At 34.8% G+C, this 21018-nt stretch overlaps 1 protein-coding gene across 2 annotated transcripts in view; it reads right to left on the bottom strand.

Moving 5' to 3' along the window:
- LOC148952156 (proto-oncogene tyrosine-protein kinase receptor Ret-like) overlaps positions 1 to 21018 on the bottom strand; it is a 436938-nt gene that overhangs the window by 73805 nt on the left and 342115 nt on the right. For both annotated transcript variants that reach the window (XM_089088861.1, XM_089088862.1), the window contains one exon: positions 18330 to 18438. In XM_089088861.1, the coding sequence (XP_088944987.1) occupies positions 18330 to 18438 (109 nt within the window). The remainder of the gene's footprint in view (positions 1 to 18329; positions 18439 to 21018) is intronic.

Genomic DNA, 21018 nt, shown 5'->3' with positions numbered 1-21018 from the left:
GGGCATAGAGTTATTAGGGAGAACACGTGGTTAATGGGGTCAATGACCTAAATTTCCAAGTGTCAACAACAACGACACCGACCTCGACATTCGCTGAGAGCGTGCACTTACAACAACAACAACATCGACCTTGGACAACCTGTGCGGTCGACCTCAATTCAACTATCGTGAATCAATACTTCCCCTTAGAAACAACTAATTAATTCACCTTTCTTGACAGATCAATCAACCAATGACATCATCTGTCAGACTTTAAAAATTTTCGCCTAGAAACGATTCTCCAGGAATAGATCCAAATCATTAATGTCATTGCCTCGGAAACAACTCTTTTGGTCGAACTCCAAAGGATATTAATAACCAAAGGCCATGGAAACAATTCTCCAAGAAACATCTTAGCGATGAATTGTTTTAGCGCGGGAATCAGGTTTCTTATTAATTTGAAATGCATTAGCGCACAGATGTCAAAAACAAAGGGAACACGCTGAATTACGTTTAGGGATTATTTGGGTGAAACTGTTTTAGACAGGTTATGGAACTATTTCGGCAAAACAGTTAGAGACATTTTAAAAGATGATTTTTGAAGAGATTTTACAAGAGAATTTAATGGTGAAACTCTGTGGTCGTTATAATACACAAGTTTCATTTGAACAGTGTTGTGAGGTCCTCTAACCCAACCCCAAAGGGTTCCACTCCCCACCCCCCCCACCCTCCAGGAACCCCTCGGTCCTCAAAGGCCCCCCCACTTCCCCCAGGGCCCTCGGCACCCCCCAAGGGCCCCCCGGACCCCCAAGGCCAGCCCCTGGTCCTCAAAAGCCCATCGAGCTCCCCAAGGACCAACGGGGTCCCAAAAGGCCCTCCACAGGCCCCCCACTGCCCCCCAGGCCCCCAACTGCCACCCCGGACCCCCAAAGGCCCTCCCTGTGCCCCAAAGGCCCTCCCTGTGCCCCAAAGGCCCTCCCCCGGCCCCCAAAGGCCCTCCCTGTGCCCCCAAAGGCCATCCCCGGGCCCCCAAAGGTCCCCCGGGCTCCCAAAAGACCACTCAATCCACAAGGGCCCCCGGATCCCCAAACACCCTCCCTGGGCCCCAAAGGTCCTCCCCCGATCCCCATACATGCACACAAAAACTTACACACACACAAAAACTTACACACACACCCCAAAACTTACACACCCACACACACACACACAAACTTACACATGCACTCCAAAACTTATACACACACACAAAAACTTACACACACACACACACACAAAAAAAAACTTACACAATCACAAGAAAACTTAAATGCAGACAAAAACTAACATGAACAAAAAAACATACACACACACACACACACAAAACTAAAAAACACAAACAAACTAACAATTTCAAACACACTCAAACACTTACACACACACAAAAAAATACACACACACACACACACACACACACACACACAAAAACACTTACAACTGAACACAAAAAAACACACACACAACCGCCAACACAAATACACACACACACACACACACAAAACTTCCACATACACACACCATAAAATACACACACACGCCAAAAATTACACACACACAAAATCTAACACACACACACACACACACACACACACACAAAACTTACACAAGAACACAAAAAAAACTCACACACACACGCACAAAAACTTACACACACACACACACAAAAATTACACACACACACACCAAAACATACACACACACGCCAAAACTAACACACACAAAAAATTAAACAAACACACACACAAAAACTGACACATGCACACGAAAACTTACATGCACACAAAAACTTACATGCACACAAAAACTTACACACACACACACACAAAACTAACACACACAAACACACGAAAACTCACACACACACGCCAAAACTTACACACACACAACACACACACAAACACACAAACACACACAAACAAACACAAATACACACACACAAACAAACAAACACAAACACACACACACACACACGCACAAACAATTTAACAAAAAAACACACAAACAAAAATTACACACACACACACACACGAAAAATTACAAAAAAACTCAAAAACATACACACACAAAAACTTACACACACACACACACACACACACAAACTTACACACACACACACACACAAAAAACTCACACACACAAAAACTTACACACACACACAAACACACACAAACTTACACACACACAAAAAAAACTTACACCCACACACAAAGGGTAAGTGTTTTAAATATGAGCCATTCTGTTGCGAAAACACACTAAAGTTAGAAAAAATACAAAATATTCCTTTATTACCTCTGCAATACGGGTAAAAATGAAGAATTCATACACATTTTCAACTAGCTAAGGGTGAGTGTTTTAAATATGAGCCATTCTGTTGCGAAAACACACAAAAGTTAGAAAAAATACAAAATATTCCTTTATTACCTCTGCAATATGGGTAAAAATGAAGAATTCATACACATTTTCAACTAGCTAAGGGTGAGTGTTTTAAATATGAGCCATTCTGTTGCGAAAACACACAAAAGTTAGAAAAAATACAAAATATTCCTTTATTACCTCTGCAATACGGGTAAAAATTAAGAATTCATACACATTTTCAACTAGCTAAGGGTGAGTGTTTTAAATATGAGCCATTCTGTTGCGAAAACAAACAAAAGTTAGAAAAAATACAAAATATTCCTTTATTACCTCTGCAAAACGGGTAAAAATGAAGAATTCATACACATTTTCAACTAGCTAAGGGTGAGTGTTTTAAATGAGCCATTCTGTTGTGAAAACACATAAAAGTTAGAAAAAATACAAAATCTTCCATTATTACCTCTGCAATACGGCTAAAAATGAAGAATTCATACACATTTTCAACTAGCTAAAGGGTAAATGTTTTAAATATGAGCCAGTCTATTGCAAAAACACGCATAAATTAGAAAAAATGCAAAATGTTCCTTTATTACCTCTGCAATACGGCTAAAAATGAAGAATTCATACACATTTTCAACTAGCTAAGGGTAAGTGTTTTAAATATGAACCATTCTGTTGCGAAAACATACAAAAGTTAGAAAAAATACAAAATATTCCTTTATTACCTCTGCAAAATGGCTAAAAATTCAGAATTCATACACAATTTCAACTACCTAAGAGTAAGTGTTTTAAATATGAGCCATTCTGTTGCGAAAACACACAAAAGTTAGAAAAAATGCAAAATATTCCTTTATTACTTCTGCAATACGGGTAAAAATGAAGAATTCATACACATTTTCAACTAGCTAAGGTTAAGTGTTTTAAATATGACCAAATATGTTTAGAAAAAACAAAAAATATAGAAATAAAGAAATATGTTCATTTATTACCTCTGCAATACGGCTAAAAATTAATAATTCACACAAATTTTCAACTATCTAAAGTTAAATGTTTTTAATATGAGCCATTCTATTGCGTAAACACACAAAAGTTAGAAAAAATACAGAATATTCCCTTATTACCTTTGCAAAACGGCTAAAAATGAAGAATTCTTACAAAATTTTAACTCGCTAAAGTTAAATGATTTAAATATGAGCCTTTCTGTTGCGAAAACACACAAAAGTTGGAAAAATACAAAATATTCCTTTATTACCTCTGCAAAACGGCTAAAAATGAAGAATTCATACACATTTTCAACTAGCTAAGGGTAAGTGTTTTAAATATGAGCCATTCTGTTGCGAAAACACACAAAAGTTAGAAAAAATACAAAATATTCCTTTATTACCTCTGCAATACGGCTAAAGATGAAGAATTCATACACATTTCAACTAGCTAAGGGTAAGTGTTTTATATATGAGCCATTCTGTTGCGAAAACACACAAAAGATAGAAATAATACAAAATAGTCCTTTATTAACTCTTCAAAACGACTAAAAAGTAAAAATTCATACGCATTTTCAACTAGCTAAGGATAAGTGTTTTAAATATGAGCCTTTATGTTGAGAAAACACACAAAAGTTAGAAAAAATACAAAATATTCCTTTATTACCTCTGCAAAACGGCTAAAAATGAGAATTCATACAAATTTTCACTAGCTAAGGGTAAGTGTTTTAAATATGAGCCATTCAGTTGCGAAAACACACAAAAGTTAGAAAAAATACAAAATATTCCTTTATTACCTCTGCAAAACGGCTAAAAATGAAGAATTCATACACATTTTCAACTAGCTAAGTGTAAGTGTTTTAAATAAGATCAATTCTTTTGATAAAACACACAACAGTTAGAAAAAATACAAAATAGTCATTTATTAAATCTGAAAAACGGCTAAAAATGAAGAATTCATACACATTTTCAACTAGCTAAGGGTGAGTGTTTTAAATATGAGCCATTCTGTTGCGAAAACACACAAAAGTTAGAAAAAATACAAAATATTCCTTTATTACCTCTTACTACTTACCCTTAGCTAGTTGAAAATGTGTATGAATTCTTCATTTTTAGCCGTTTTGCAGAGGTAATAAAGGAATATTTTGTATTTTTTCTAACTTTTGTGTGTTTTCGCAACAGAATGGCTCATATTTAAAACACTTACCCTTAGCTAGTTGAAAATGTGTATGAATTCTTCATTTTTAGCCGTTTTGCAGAGGTAATAAAGGAATATTTTGTATTTTTTCTAACTTTTGTGTGTTTTCGCAACAGAATGGCTCATATTTAAAACACTTACCCTTAGCTAGTTGAAAATGTGTATGAAGTATTGATTGTTATAAGTAGTTCTTAGTTAATAACTCTATATTTATAATTTTTACTAAATATTTTTTGTTTAATAAACAGAATGTCTAAGATTTAAAATACTGACACTTAGCTAGTTGAAAATGTGTATGAATTCTTCATTTTTACCCGTATTGAAGAGGTAATAAAGGAATATTTTGTATTTTTTCTAACTTTTGTGTGTTTTCGCAATAGAATGGCTCATATTTAAAACATTTACCCTTAGCTAGTTTAAAATGTGTATGAATTTTTAATTTTTAGACGTATTGCGCAGGTAATAACGAAACATTTGGCATTTCTTCTAACTTTTGTGTGTTTTCACAATAGAATAGCTCATATTTAAAACATTTACCCTTAGCTAGTTGAAAATGTGTATGAATTCTTCATTTTTACCCGTATTGCAGAGGTAATAAAGGAACATTTTGCATTTTTTTCAAACTTTTGTGTTTATGCAATCTAATGGCTCATATATAAAAAATTTACCCTTATATAGTTTAAAATGTGTAGCAAAAATAAATTTTTACCCGTATTGCTTAGGAAATTATGGAACATTTTGCATTTTTTCTAACTTATGCGTGTTTTCGCAACAGAATGGCTCACATTTAAAACACTCACCCTTAGCTAGTTGAAAATGTGTATGAATTCTTCATTTTTAGCCGTTTTGCAGAGGTAATAAAGGAATATTTTATATTTTTTCTAACTTTTGTGTGTTTTCGCAACAGAATGGCTCATATTTAAAACACTCACCCTTAGCTAGTTGAAAATGTGTATGAATTCTTCATTTTTACCCGTTTTGCAGAGGTAATAAAGGAATATGTTGTATTTTTTCTAACTTTTGTTTGTTTTCACAACAGAATGGCTCATATTTAAAACACTCACCCTTAGCTAGTTGAAAATGTGTATGAATTCTTCATTTTTACCCGTATTGCAGAGGTAATAAAGGAATATTTTGTATTTTTTCTAACTTTTGTGTGTTTTCGCAACAGAATGGCTCTTATTTGAAACACTTACCCTTAGCTAGTTGAAAATGTGTATGAATTCTTCATTTTTACCCATATTGCAGAGGTAATAAGGGAATATTTTGTATTTTTTCTAACTTTTGTGTTTTCTCAACAGAATGGCTCTTATTTAAAAAACTCACCCTTAGCTAGTTGAAAATGTGTATGAATTCTTCATTTTTAACCGTATTGCAGAGGTAATAAAGGAATATGTTGTATTTTTTCTAACTTTAGTTTGTTTTAGCAACAGAATGGCTAATATTTAAAACACTTACCCTTTGTGTGTGGGTGTAATTTTTTTGTGTGTTTGTGTAAGTGTGTGTGTGTGTGTGTGTGTGTGTAATTTTTTGTGTGTGTAAGTTTTTTTTTGTGTGTGTGTGTGTAAGTTTTTGTATGTTTGTGTGTGTTTTTTAGTTTTTGTTTTTGTAATTTTTGGCGTGTGTGTGTTAGTTTTCGTGTGTGTGTGTGTGTGTAAGTTTTGTGTGTGTATGTAAGTGTGTGTGTGTGTGTGTGTGTGTGTGTGTGTGTGTATAAGTTTTTGTGTGTGTGTGAGTTTTGGGGTGTGTGTGTGAGTTTTCGTGTGTTTGTGTGTGTTAGTTTTGTGTGTGTGTGTGTGTGTGTGTTAGTTTTTGTGTGCATGTAAGTTTTTGTGTGCATGTAAGTTTTCGTGTGCATGTGTAAGTTTTTGTGTGTGTGTGTGTGTGTGTAAGTTTTTGTGTGTGTAAGTTTTTGATTGTGTGTGTAAGTTTTAGTGTGTGTGTGTGTAAGTGTGTGTGTGTGTGTGTGTGTGTGTGTGTAAGTTTTTTTGCGTGTGTGTGTGAGTTTTTTTTGTTTTCATGTTTAAGTTTTTGTTTGTGTTTGTGTGTGTGTGTGTGTGTAAGTTTTTGTGTGTGTGTAAGTTTTGGAGTGTGTGTGTAAGTTTTAGTGTGTGTGTGTGTTAGTTTTGTGTGTGTGTGTGTGTGTGTGTAATTTTTTGTGCGTGTGTGTGTTTTTTTTTGTGTTATTTTTTAATTTTTTTTTTTTATGTTTGTGTGTATTTGTGTGTGTTAGTTTTGGTGTGTGTGTAAGTTTTGGAGTGTGTGTGTGAGTTTTCGTGTGTGTGTGTGTGTAAGTTTTTGTGTATGTGTGTGTGTGTGTGTAAGTTTTTGTGTGCATGTAAGTTTTTGTGTGCATGTAAGTTTCCGTGTGCATGTTTAAGTTTTTGTGTGTGTGTGTGTGTGTGTAAGTTTGTGTGTGTGTGTGTAAGTTTTGGCGTGTGTTTGTAAGTTTTCATGTGTGTGTGTGTGTAAGTTTTTGTGTGTGTGTGTGTGAGTTTTTTTGTGTGTGTAAGTTTTTGTGTGCATGTAAGTTTTTGTGTGCATGTAAGTTTTTGCGTGTGGGTCTAAGTTTTTGTGTGTGTGTGTGTGTAAGTTTTTGTGTGTCTAATATTTTGTGTGTGGTTGTATGTTTTGTTTTTGGTTTGGTAATTTTGTGTGTGTGTGTGGGTGTGTAAGTTTTTGTGTGGTTTAGTTTTTTTTGTGTGTGTGTGTGTATAAGTTTTTTCGTACATGTAAGTTTTATAGTGAATGTGTAAGTTTTTGTGTGTGTGTGTGTGTGTGTAAGTTTGCGTGTGTATGGGTCAGTTTTGGAGTGTGTGCGTAAGTGTCAGTGTGTGTGTGTGTGTAAGTGTTTGTGTGTGTGTGTAAGCTTTTGTGCGTGTGTTTAAGTTTTTGTGTGTGTGTAAGTTTTTGTGTGTGTGTGTGTGAGTTTTGGCGTGTGTGTGTGTGTTTTCGTGTGTGTGTGTGTGTGTGTAAGTTTTGTGTGTGTGTGTTTAAGTTTTTGTGTGCATGTAATTTTTTGTGTGGATGTAAGTTTTCGTGTGCATGTGTATGTTTTTTTGTGTGTGTGTGTGTGTGTAAGTTTTTGTATGTGTGTGTAAGTTTTGGCGTTTGTGTGTAAGTTATAATGTGTGTGTGTAAGTTATAGTGTGTGTGTGTGAGTTTTTGTGTGTGTGTAAGTTTTTGTGTGTGTGTATAAGTTTTTGTGTGCATGTATGGGGACCGGGGGAGGACCTTTGGGGCCCAGGGAGGGCGTATGGGGATCCGGGGGCCCTTGTGGATTGAGTGGTCTTTTGGGAGCCCGGGGGACCTTTGGGGGCCCGGGGATGGCCTTTGGGGGCACAGGGAGGGCTTTGGGGGGCCGGGGGAGGGTCTTTGGGGCACAGGGAGGGCTTTTGGGGCACAGGGAGGGCCTTTGGGGCACAGGGAGGGCCTTTGGGGGTCCGGGGTGGCAGTTGGGGGCCTGGGGGGCAGTTGGGGGCCTGTGGAGGGCCTTTTGGGACCCCGTTGGTCCTTTGGGAGCTCGATGGGCCTTTAAGGACCAGGGGAGGGCCTTTGGGGTCCGGGGTGCCCTTTGGGGGCGCTGGTGGTCCTTTGGGAGCTTGGGGGGCCTTTGAGGACCGAGCGCTTCCTTCGGGGTTGGGGTGGTGGGTATCGGAACCCTTTGGGGTTGGGGTAGAGGACCTCACGACACTGTTCAAATGAAACTTGTGTATTATAACGACCATAAAGTTTCACCATTAAATTCTCTTCTAAAATCTGTTCAAAAATCATCTTTTAAAATGTTTCTAACTGTTTCGCCGAAATAGTTCCATAACCTGTCTAAAACAGTTTCGCCCAAATAATCCCTAAACGTAATTCAGCGTGTTCCCTTTGTTTTTGGCATCTCTGCGCTAATGCATTTCAAATTAATAAGAAACCTGATTCCCGCGCTATAACAATTCATCGCTAAGATGTTTCTTGGAGAATTGTTTCCATGGCCTTTGGTTATTAATATCCTTTGGAGTTCGACCAAAAGAGTTGTTTCCGAGGCAATGACATTAATGATTTGGATCTATTCCTGGAGAATCGTTTCTACGCGAAAATTTTTAAAGTCTGACAGATGATGTCATTGATTGATTGATCTGTCAAGAAAGGGGAAATTAATTTGTTGTTTCTAAGGGGAATTATTGATTCACGATAGGTGAATTGAGGTCGACAGCACAGGTGTTCCAAGGTCGATGTTGTTGTTGTTGTAAGTGCACGCTCTCAGCGAATGTCAAGGTCGATGTTGTTGTTGTTGACACTTGGAAATTTAGGTCATTGACCCCATTAACCACGTGTTCCCCCTAATGACTCTATGCCCATATTTGGAGCCCTGTCAGTATTCTATGCCCATATAAGGAGCCCCCCTGTAGTTATAGGGTCACTTCTACTTGTATCCATGTTGTCAAAAGGACATATCTGCGTTATTTCAGGTATGATTGACTTACTTACTTGACATATGTCCTATCCATCCTCGAAGGTTGTTTTGGAGCCTCTTCATTCGCTATGTTATTGATGTGGCGTCTGTATGAGCATCTATCTTCAGACAGGCGTAGAAGTTGCGGCAGGTTTAGGCTAGAGAAGCTGTCTTTTCATCTCTTCGGGGGCCGACCTATGGGGCAAGAACCATGCACGCGACCATGGAAGACTATTTTCGGAAGACGGGAATGATCCATATACTGGATGTGGCTTAGCCACCTAAGTTGTTGCAGTTTTATTCTGTCAAGTATGGTGTGTTTGATCTTGAGGTTTTCGAAGAGCCTAATGTTAGAGACCCTGTCCAGGTATATAATGTCCGCAATAAGGCGAAGTGACTTTGTTTCGAATGCGGCTAGGTGACGTTGGTCATCTGTTTTGAGGGTCCATGATTCACAAGCGGAAATGACAATGGGAATAACCAGGGCGTTGAAGAGTCTTGTTTTTGGCAGTGTCGACAAATTCTTGTTCCTCCAGATCGGCATCAAGGCTTTAAAGCTAGAGTTGGAAAGCGTTCAGGCACCTCTTAATATCTTGCGAGTGGCTGTTATCGGAAGTTATAAAGCTACCAAGGTAGGTGAAATCTTCGACCCATTCTGTGTTGTCACAACCAAGCTGGATGCTTAAGTTTTCTTTATTTTCTGGCTTTCGTGAACTATGCTCTGTTCACGAAAGCCCTATTCGGCCAACCTCTGTTTTGGATTATCTCCATCTGACAGCTATGAAAATCAGGTAATCAATTTTCTGGGTATTTCAATATTATCCATAGCTCTTTTAAAATAATGTTAAGAAATTGCAACAAGATGCAGTCTGCATTAAATATGTTGTATAAAGATCGATGAACCAAAAAGTTGCCGAAAATTTAGTTGGAAGGAAAAATTTTGTCAGTTATTAGTTAGCAAAATCAGAGGCAACGCTACAGCGTTGCCTATAGTAAAGGCCATACGGCTCCAATGTTTTATTATTATTACTTTTTTCCAAAAGCACTTTCTCGCGGGTCTTTGATTTTCATTGTTTTTAATATGCCTTTTTTATTACTACACCTTTGTTGTTGGTCAATTCAGTGCACTGACTTCTACATATCTCCTCTAAATGTAGTTGAGAAAAGGGTCAATATATACGAAATCATATTATTGAGTTAGGACTAAAGTGAATACACCATTCGATGCCTTTTTTTATGCTGATTACGAATATAATAATCATTCCTATCGGAAATTCAAATTTAAGCCATTTTTGAGCTCTTGAAAATGACAAAAATAGGGTGTAAAAAGGCTAATATAGGGTGTAAAAATGCTTCAAACATTTGTTTTAAACTTACTGTTTCATAATAAATCCTTATTTTAATCCACAAGCACTGACTTTCCATGAGTAACTTGGATAATCACAAGTATATAAGTTCCAAAAATTCATTTTCCAAATATTATGTATTTTTTTTTTCCTTATCGCCGAGTGTTCAAGAATGCGTTTTCGACGAAACGTCGAAAATATTAAACCTAACCTATCCTAACCTAACCAAACCTAACCTAACCACACCTATCCTAATCCTTTAATATTTTCGACGGTTTGTCAAAAACGCATTCGTGAACATTCGGCGTTAAGGAAGAAAAAAATACATAATATTTGGAAAATGAAATTCTTGGAACATATATACTTGTGATTATCCAAGTTACTCATGGAAAGTCAGTGCTTATGGATTGAAATAAGTATTTATTATGAAACACTAAGTTTAAAACAAAGGTTTTAAGTCTTTTTCCACGCTATATTAGCCTTTTTACACCCTATTTTTTTTCATTTTCAAGAGCTCAAAAATGGCTTAAATTTGAATTTCCGATAGGAATGATTATTATATTCGTAATCAGCATGAAAAAAAGGCATCGAATGGTGTATTCACTTTAGTCCTAACTCAATAATATGATTTCGTATACATTGACCGAGAAAAGTGTTTTCATTCGAGTCATTTTGAAATTTGGTAATAGATGTTTCTATTTTTTTATGTGAAATCTTATTACTAGCGTTTGAGATGTCGCAATATTCGTTCACTTGTATCATATTTTTCTTCAACGTTCCATGTGAAACGGAAAATTTCTATTTCATTCTTTTTCTTGATTACGTTACATACATAAGAAGTGAAACAAAAGCCAGTGATCACCAAGAAAAATAACAAGTTCCTCAATAGAAACTTGTCTACCTTTTTTTAATTGTATTTCTGTTTTCCTTTAATGGTGTATGATAACTCTGAATTTTTTAAATTTTGACTGTTTGGTCATGGGTAGTCTCAAAACTTATTTGGAGTCAGTCAAGTCAAGATAATGTAGTAGGTTATATATAAGAGCACAATTTGTGTTATGATTAAGCTTAATTCAGTCTAATAAAACGTAGGTATAGCTTCATTTTTCCAAACACTGTCACTGTGACTCTGATTTGATAAAATTATTACTATGAATATTCTCAAGCACGACAATGTAACTAATGAAAGTGGCTTGAGACTTGGATTTACCATGCTTCTCAAGACTGTTAAGTTTCTTAAACAATATATGAAATTACATATGGGAGTATAATATATGTCATGAATGGCATTAAAGAACTACGATACTACTGAGCTTTTTGGGTACGGGTAGTTTCAAATAAGAATGTGTAAGTTACAAAGTGTCAACAAATCATGTAAATACGGTAAATTAAATATAAGAGTAGATTTCATGTACTTGTACCCAATTCATTCGAATATGACACGTATATCATCTCAAATGCCATAAACTTTCATCAGCAATTCTGATTTGACAAAATGATAACTATGAATATTCTCAAGCTTGAAAATATTCTTAGTTATCACATGAATATTCTCAGCCAATGAATGTGATATATATTTTTTGACGGACACATATGAAATGAAGAATCCAACAAGTTACTTGAAATATGCTTTTTAGGCATAGGGCGCCAATATAAGCTTGAAGCCACCTTAGTTCTCGAGACTAAACTTCTTAAAAAGACTAAACTTCTTCTTAACATTTTAAGCATTCTTAAAACAATTTAACAATATCACGAGAATGAGAAATATTGTAAACGGATGCATCTGATATGGCCAATATGTCATGATTTGCTAAAATGATGACTATGACTATAGATTCTCTCTATACATTCCAATCGTTCATTGAATATTAATTATTGATTTTTCATAACATATATAACTCCATTCTCTCTATTAGAATCTCTAAATTCTAAGATTATAGATTCTCTCCGGCTAATTTTTACAAAAGTCTTTTTTAAAGTTCTTTGACTTTGAACAAGTGTTATTAGCCTTTTCCTACACCACAATACCTTTTCCGACGTTTTTGGTATCTTCAATCCTTATTTAGGCACATTCGACGCTCCTCTAACATTTCTTAGCCTATTTCAAGACCAAAAAACCTTTTTTGATGCTTTTAATGTCTTTCAGCCTTATTTAGACGCATTGGACGTTCCTCTAGCATCTTCTAGCATATTCCAAGACCAAAATACCTTTCCGACGTTTTTAATGTATTCTATCCTTATTTAGTACTCTCCGATGATACTCTAGCATCTTTTACGCTATTCCAAGACTAAAAGACCTTTTCCGGCGTTTTTGCTGTCTTCCATCTTTATTTAGTCGCATTCGACGTTTCTCTAGCACTTTCTATGTCATTCAAAGACCAAAAGACGTTTTCCAACGTTTTTGTGTCTTCTGTCCTTATTTAGGCCTATTTAAAAATTGTCTTTTTTCAAATGTGCTCATCCCACTTGTTCCCCTAATTCAAGCCCCAATGAAAGTTCTAGACTATTTCAAGACCAACAGACATCCGACGTTTTCATTATCTTCCATCTTTATTTAGGCTAATCTAACGTACCTTCAAGCCTCCATAGTCCTTTTCCATGCGTGTTCATCTCACCTGCCCCTAATCCCGATCTGAAAGGAAGCCCTTGCCTATTCCAAAACTGATAGACGTTTTCTGAAATTTTTAGCATCCAATCATATGACATAAAAATCTTTGACTTATTAATCAAATGGTCTTATTGCGTCATTTGTGTAAGAAATAATTGGTGACAAATTTCCAATCAATCGTAACAGAAATTACAATAATAAACCGTGTCAAAATCAAAACGAGCAGAAACAAAGAGGAGTAGGGCTGACACCCCCTTTTTCCTCCAAAGACCAGACCATATATTGCAATTTACAGGGTAAAGAAAAGAATATATTAAATCTTGAACATTTCCTTGAAAATGTCAGCTTAATACGTTTGGACGCTGTTGATAAATTACAGATATGCCGTTTAGACAAACTGTATAATCACGGTGTCTTTTGATGCTAATAATAATTCCCCTCAATATCAGAGGCAACGCTAAAGCGTTGCCTATAGTAAAGGCCATACGGCTCCAATGTTTTATTTTTTTCCCCAGAGGCACTTCATATGGAAGGGGTTGTCATAAAAACTTCTAAAGGGGCTCATTCTATTGGAAATCGGAAGTTCTAGTGCCCTTATTAAGAATAAAACGTGATCGGAGGGCAAAGGGCCCCGTCCCACGCCCTTATTTTCCCAAATACATCCGATAAAAATTTTGAGATAGAATTTTGTTAAAATAGTTCAAAGATAATGTAACAATAATTCCGGTGTCGACATAACCCCAATGGCCCGGGGGAACCCTTTGTAAGTTATGCCCTTGGGGCATATATGGTTCTTATGGAAGGAATACTCGTATAAACTTCAAAGAGGGTTTATTTGATTGGAAATTGAAAGTTCCAGTTCACTTTTCAAGAGTCAAAAGAGATCAGAGGGCAACTATCGTCCCCCCACTTCTTTTTCCTCAAAAACACCCGATATAAATTTTGATAAAGCCATTTTGTTAAAAATAGTTCAAAGACCATATAACAACAACTCCGGCGTTAACACAGCCCCCCCCCCAGGGCCAAGGGGCAGACACTGCAAGTTATGCTCTGGTGGCATATATGGTTCTTATGGAAGAGATAATCGTATAAACTTCAGTGAGGGCTCATGTGAATGGAAATTCAAAGTTCTAGTTCAATTTTTAAGACTCAAAAGAGATCGGAGGACCTTTTTCCCGCAAACCCATCCGACACAAATTTTGATATAGCCATTTTTTAAAATCGTTCAAAGGCCGGATAACAAAAACTCAGGTGTCGACACAACCCCCCAGGGTCTGGGGGGCAGACGTTGTAAGTTATGTTCTGGGGCCGTATATGGTTCTTATGAAAGGTATGCTCGTATAAACTTCAGAGAGGGCTCACTTGATTTGAAATTAAAAGTTTTAGTTCACTTTCTCAGAGTCAAAAGAGATCGGAGGGCAACTAGCCCCCCCCTCCACGATGTTTTCTTCCCCAAGCCCATCCGATAAAAATTTTGAGGCGGCCATTTTGTTAAAAACAGTTTCAAACACCACGTACTCCGCTCCATTCAGACTCCGGGGTCGACACAACCCCCTAGGGCCCGGGAACAGGTGTTGTCTGGGTGTAGATATGGTTCTTGTAGATTGGATGCTCATATAAACTTCAGAGAGGGCTCATTTGATTCAAAATGGAAATTTCTAGTTCACTTTTAAAGAGTCAAAAGAGATCGAAGCGCAATTAGTTCCAATCCCCCCCCCCCCCCACGTCTTTTCCCCAAACCATTCTGATAACAATTTTGAGATGGCCATTTTGTTAAAAATAGTTCAAACATCAGCTAATAAAAACTCCGAGGTGGATACAAACTCATTTTTTTTACTTTGATATTGTTACTTTTATACTAGTTTTGATTCTTTGATGAACATTTGATTTTGAAAAAAAGTTAGATTTTGAAATAAGATATCTTTAAAAACTTGGAAATTTTTGCAATAAAAAATGAAAAAAAATTAATTAAAAATACTTTCCGAAGAGGAAGTTTTTCAAAGAAAATTAAAGGTCATTTTAAACTTAAGATCAGCAGATACAAATACCTGTTAAAATTCAAACTCAAAACGACCAGAAATTATTATTAAAGAATAAATGAACCCAAAACGAACAGAAATTAAATAAACATTCATAGCAAAAATATACAACAAGCAATAATATAAATGAATAAATAAATCTTAAAGCGAGTGAAACTTAAATTGAATACATAAATCAAGCTTGAAACAAACAAAAATCACTACAAACAAGAGTTTGGGTATCGCCTCCTTCTCTCCCTGTAAAAGTCTAAAACGTACTGCGCAAAAGGCAAAAACTGAAAAGTCTCGCAAGAATGGAGCGGCTGAAAAGCTTGGGCCTAGAAGCGTCTAAGCTTTAAATCTAGCCCTGCATATGAGCTTCTTAGTTAATTGACAAAGTTACAATTTTTTCGGCGAAAAAATTCTGTATTCCATATACATTATTCAATAGCTTTCAAGGTAGATAATTTTGGAGACCTGACCATAAATAAAAGTTCTAACAGGGATAAAATCTTTTTAATAGACAGCGTTTCACAAACAGTGATAGAAATTCACAAAAATACCAGATATTTCGGTCACATATACAGTGACCGTCATCAGTAGTAAAAACTGTTTGACTATGTCTTAAAAAAAAATGTAAAAAATGTTACATTTTGTTCAAAGAAGTTGATTTCCAGATAGAAATTATGTTTTTGAGGAGGAAACTCCCCCTCTAACCCTCAGGGCAAGGGTTGTAAGTTACGCCTTGGGGGCATTTAAGTTTTTATAGAAAGCTTTGTCGTAGAAAACTTCAAAAAGGGCTCAGTCGATTGTAAATTCAAAGGACTAGTGCCCTTTTTAATAATCGAAAGTGATTGAAGGGCAACTAACCTCCCTCTCACGCCCAACTTCTCCCCAAACACAGTGAATCAAAACTTTGAGATAGTCATTTTGTTCAACGTAGTTGAAAGGTCTGGAAATTATATCTTTGAGGATGACAAACCCCCCCAAAGCCCACAGGGTAAGGGTTATCAGTTATACCCTGGGTGCATATAAGGTTCTTATAGAAAGCGATGTTGTAGAAACTTCAAAAAGGGCTCATTCGATTGGAAATTAAAAGGACTAGTGCCCTTTTCAATAGTCGAAAGTGATTGAAGGGCAACTAACCCCCTAACTCCATTAAACCAAAATGAGCAAAAATAGAATCAAATGATATACCAAGAATACAACTACCACAAATCAGTGTCAATAAATAAATAAAATCCAAAACAAACAGAAATTAAAATAAATAAGAGTCAAACTCAAAGGAGCAGAAATTAATATGACAATCTAAACCCCAAGCTTTCTAAAAGCCAGAATATAAGTTGTAGTTTACTGAAAAAATTCTTTTAAATGTTTTCACTTTTCCAGCTTTAAGATCTCAAAAATCAATAAAGAGTTCAAAGAATAAATATCAGCATATGTATATTAAACTGACAATGCAGATTTTTTTCGGTAAATTCATTTAAATTTTTTCAGCAAAGTACAAATTATATTCTAGATTTTAGAAAGCTTGGGGTTTAGAACCCTACTCATAGTAATTTCTGCTCGTTTTGAGTTTGACTCTTATTTATTTTAATTTTTGTTTGTTTTGGGTTTCATTTATTTATTGATACTGATGAGTAGTAGTTGTATTCTTGATAGAGCATTTGATTCTATTTTTGTTCATTTTGGTTTAATGGAGTTCTTTACTTTTTTTAAAAACTTATTTTGTTGAAAAAGTTTTTTTTAATTAATAAGTCAAAAGACGAATAAGACCCTTTTGGTTGAAACAAAATTGCATTGAAGAAGAATAAACTTAAATTACAATGGGTACTAAAAATATCTTTGTTGGTCGGGAGAGGGACACAGGGGGGTAGGGTGGGAACATTTAGAGAAGGTGAAAGATAAATATAGTAGAAAGAGTAGGGTAGATAGAATATATTTATTCAATAATTTAAATTGCAGAGGAGGGAGAACTTTCCCACGAATCTCTAAGTCATATATTTCGTAATTTGATTTCATCAGAGGGAAATCCCCTCTTGAGCTGGATAAAAAAAGTTAACAAACACGTATGGCATGCAATAAGTTCATCTTAATAATGAGTTTTAAAAAACTTTTAAGTTCATTGTCACACGCGGCCACAATTATCTTGTCATAGAATTAAATATGAAATTTATCATAAGATGAGAATTTTTAAATAAGTGGTCTAGTTTGGTTTGCCCTGACGCTAGTCTGGCTGGTCCGAAAGTTAAGCGGCAAATTTTTAAACAAGATTTCTAGTTGGAGCGGCCCTTGAGGTTTGTGACCTCTAGGTGTCAACAACGTACAAAAAATTCATTAACTATCAATTATAAGTCCTAAAATCTCGTCCGGGTTGTTGTCACATGCATTTAAAAGGTAGAATTCACGGCCACTGTGACATTCAAGTCCGTACGGAAAGTTCATTAAACGACTTTAGAGGGGAGAGAAGAGCTCATGTCCTATTACCACATGTATTAACAAGGAAGGGAATACTACTCGTATTTATACAAAATTGTTGTCATAGAGGCCAACCTGGTGTACGGTACACCAATCGTCCTTAATACTGTTTATCCACAAAAACTAACAGCTATAGTCTTACACAATTCCGCACCGTCTATTAAGGTGTTGGCCAATATACACGTGGATGAAATATAGGATAAGCGTGCAGGATGAATGCTGAAGGGGGAAAAGCTCCCCTCTTATTGCAGAGAAAATAGCTTATTTTGAAAATTATATTTTGTTTGGAAAGCAAACACATTAAATGAGCTTTGAATTTAGGGGTGCAGTTGGTGCAAGGGGTAAAATACCTTCTCATACTTAAGGTATCTTGAGAACTAAAAACCAAGTTTCTTCAAATGAAATTACAGAGCAATATTAAGCTTAAAATAATCAGTAACTATTCCGCATATGCAGTACGCTATCCCCTCCTTAACCCCCAACTCTTTACGCTAAGGTTTCACTTTTTACCCCCAATGCTTTAAGGACGATTTCTCAAACACAAGGGTACTTGGAATAGGATAAAAGAAAGTTTTCGTAATGGCTCAGAAATGGAAAACCTAATTGAGGTTCATTTCTTTTAAACAACAAAATTGTCTGTTCAAATGTTTCAAATGCAATCAGTAAGTAAAATATCTGCAGGTACAATTAATAAATTTGCAGCATTCATAAATTCTATCACTAAAGTACAATAAGACTATAAAGTAAAGAGCGGGGGATTAAGGAGCGAACAGCCTCCCTCAAATACGGAATATTTGTTTATTTTAGGTTCTTAGGTCGCTCTTTACTTTCTGTTGAAAAAATCTTTGTTTTTATTTAATGAACAAGAAAGAACGAGGATAAAAAATAACCTTTATCAGTCAGCAATCTAGCTTGCATTACTTTTCCAAATTCACCTTCCCCTAGAACTTTCTCCAGCATAAGATGTTCACGGTTGACCGCCCATTTCTGCTCAATTACCTGCAAAAGTGTAAGAGCCTCATAATACTGTCGCAGCGACAGCTGCAGCGTAGTAAAGAATTAACAAAAGTCCATGGGAACAAAACATAGAAATAGTCTTTGAAGAAACGGTCTTGTGAAAAAGACTTTCCAGCGAATGCTTATTTGGAAATTTTAACTATTATTTTGATTCAAAATCGCGATATCTTATAATGAGAAAGAACATATTTAGGAGAATCTTGAAAAGAAGCCTGAACTCCTCAAACAGCATGAGACGGAAAAAAAAACCCAGCCAAAACACCATAGTCATTAACTTTCTGGGGAATTAGATTATACCGTCTTAGGAATCGCAGTATGAAATTGGACAAAGCCAATCATATTTTAAAATAGCAACGCTGATTTATCTTATTCTTTCTTTCCTTCAGCAATAATGGCTTATGGTATACTAATTTCTATTTGGATGGAAGTAAAGAGCGAAGTTTAAACTTGAAACGAACAAAGTTATTGCTTTGTTAAACGAACAAAGTTATTGCTTAGTTTATGTATTTACAAAAGTAGCTCAAACAAAGTGACTTGGGATATTTCTCTGAAACACTGTGTTAGTCTTTAATTAAGACTTTAAAAAAGTCTTTAATTAGCCTGTAGAATACAAAATACTAATTTGTAAAACTCCCAATAGTATTCCACAGCACATGATATCGAGGACTTTTAGTATACAATTGATTTTTAAGGAACAATGTTTTTCTGATGAAAGTAAATAGTGAGGTTGAAACTTAAAACGAGCAAAAATTACTGCTTCACGGTTTGATTTTTTTAAAACATTTAAAATAGACTGGTTATTGATATTCCCCTATACTGGGAGAATTCTCAAAAACTAATACTTTACTGAAAACCACAGTTTATATAATTAGGCAGTAAGTTTACCGCAGATGATTTCTGGCTCTTCGTTCTCGGTGCGAACAAAAAGCTCCTCCCACTTATATCTGCACTTATTGGTTGCTGTATATGCTTCAATCGATGAGAAATAGTTACAAGGTACACTATTCGCAATTGTGACAGCAGAAAAAAACTTGGTGACCCTGCCAAGTGGTTTGCAAGTTTCTCATCTCAAAGGTATGACTTAATTTATATTAAAAATATGACTTAATCTATTATTTATATATAGTGGACTCAACTGATTGGCCAATGTAGAATTTTATAAAAAAGGGGGCGGGGGGTTGATAAAATTTGTGAAAATAAGGAATTTTTTTTCTTCTAATAACTGGTGGAATAGGTGTAATGGTTTCAGAGGCGGATCCAGGATTTTTTAAGGGGGGGGGGGCGCAAAAAAGATTGATTGGATAAACTTACGTTAGGAGCAAGTTTAATCAATGCAAACTTGCGTTAATTAGGTAAATTACACTAATTTAGACTACTTTGGGGGGGGGGAGGAGGCACCCCTCGCCCCCCCCCCCTCTGGATCCGCCACTGGATGTCTCATAATTTTTTTTCCACTTCGTAATATTTTTTTTCTGCGATATTTATTTTCTTGATAAGACTATTTTTGTTTTCAATCAATCTTTTTACATGAAATGTACATACATTTACTGAACAATAAACAGTAAGAGCTATTGATTGCAAATATTTTCGATTTCTGAATTTGATTATCGAGTAGGGTTCCTGATTGAGACAAATTTTAGGACTTGGGCTCTAATTATTGGTTGCTGTGGTAAAAGTTGCCACAATAGCCCTATCCAAGAAAATACCAAACATCTGTTAAGAAGTGTTTTTCGTAAAATTCTTAGGGAGTTTTCAGAAAATTGATAAAACTTTTAAAACTAAAATATCAATGCAAAGCACCAAATATCATAATCAAATGTCATCGCTTTATGGCATTGTTCAAATAAACTTATTTTTAACTTGATTATCGTTGTGAATTTATTCTTTGTCTTTATTTCCATTCTTAAACCAATGTTATATTTCCCTTTTGCATTATTACAGCCCACTATATATACATTTATATAAATTTATATGCAGTGTTACAGCCATACCAATTATTCTCCTTTCCTTTTTTATTCTTTAATAATAATTTCTGGTCGTTTTTAGTTTGAGCTATTGTAGGCTTCTATTTCTACTGATCTTATGTTTAATATGGCCTATAATTTTCTTTAAAAAAAAATTTCTTTGTCGTAAAGTTTTCGTAGTATATATATATATATATATATATATATATATATATATATATATATATATATATATATATATATATATATATATATATATATATATATATATATATATATATATATATATATATATATATATATATATATATATATATATATATTATATATATATATATATATATATATATATATATATATATATATATATATATATATATATATATATATATATATATATATATATATATATATATATATATATATATATATATATATATATATATATATATATATATATATATATATATATATATATATATATATATATATATATATATATATATTTATATATATATATATATATATATATATATATATATATATATATATATATATATTATATATATATATATATATATATATATATATATATATA

The sequence above is a fragment of the Artemia sp. Qi Xiang Cuo genome, chromosome 5, assembly GCF_049724085.1.
Source record: "Artemia sp. Qi Xiang Cuo chromosome 5, ASM4972408v1, whole genome shotgun sequence".
In the NCBI taxonomy this organism is placed as follows: domain Eukaryota; kingdom Metazoa; phylum Arthropoda; class Branchiopoda; order Anostraca; family Artemiidae; genus Artemia; species Artemia sp. Qi Xiang Cuo.
This window is presented reverse-complemented; position numbering and strand designations above follow the sequence as displayed.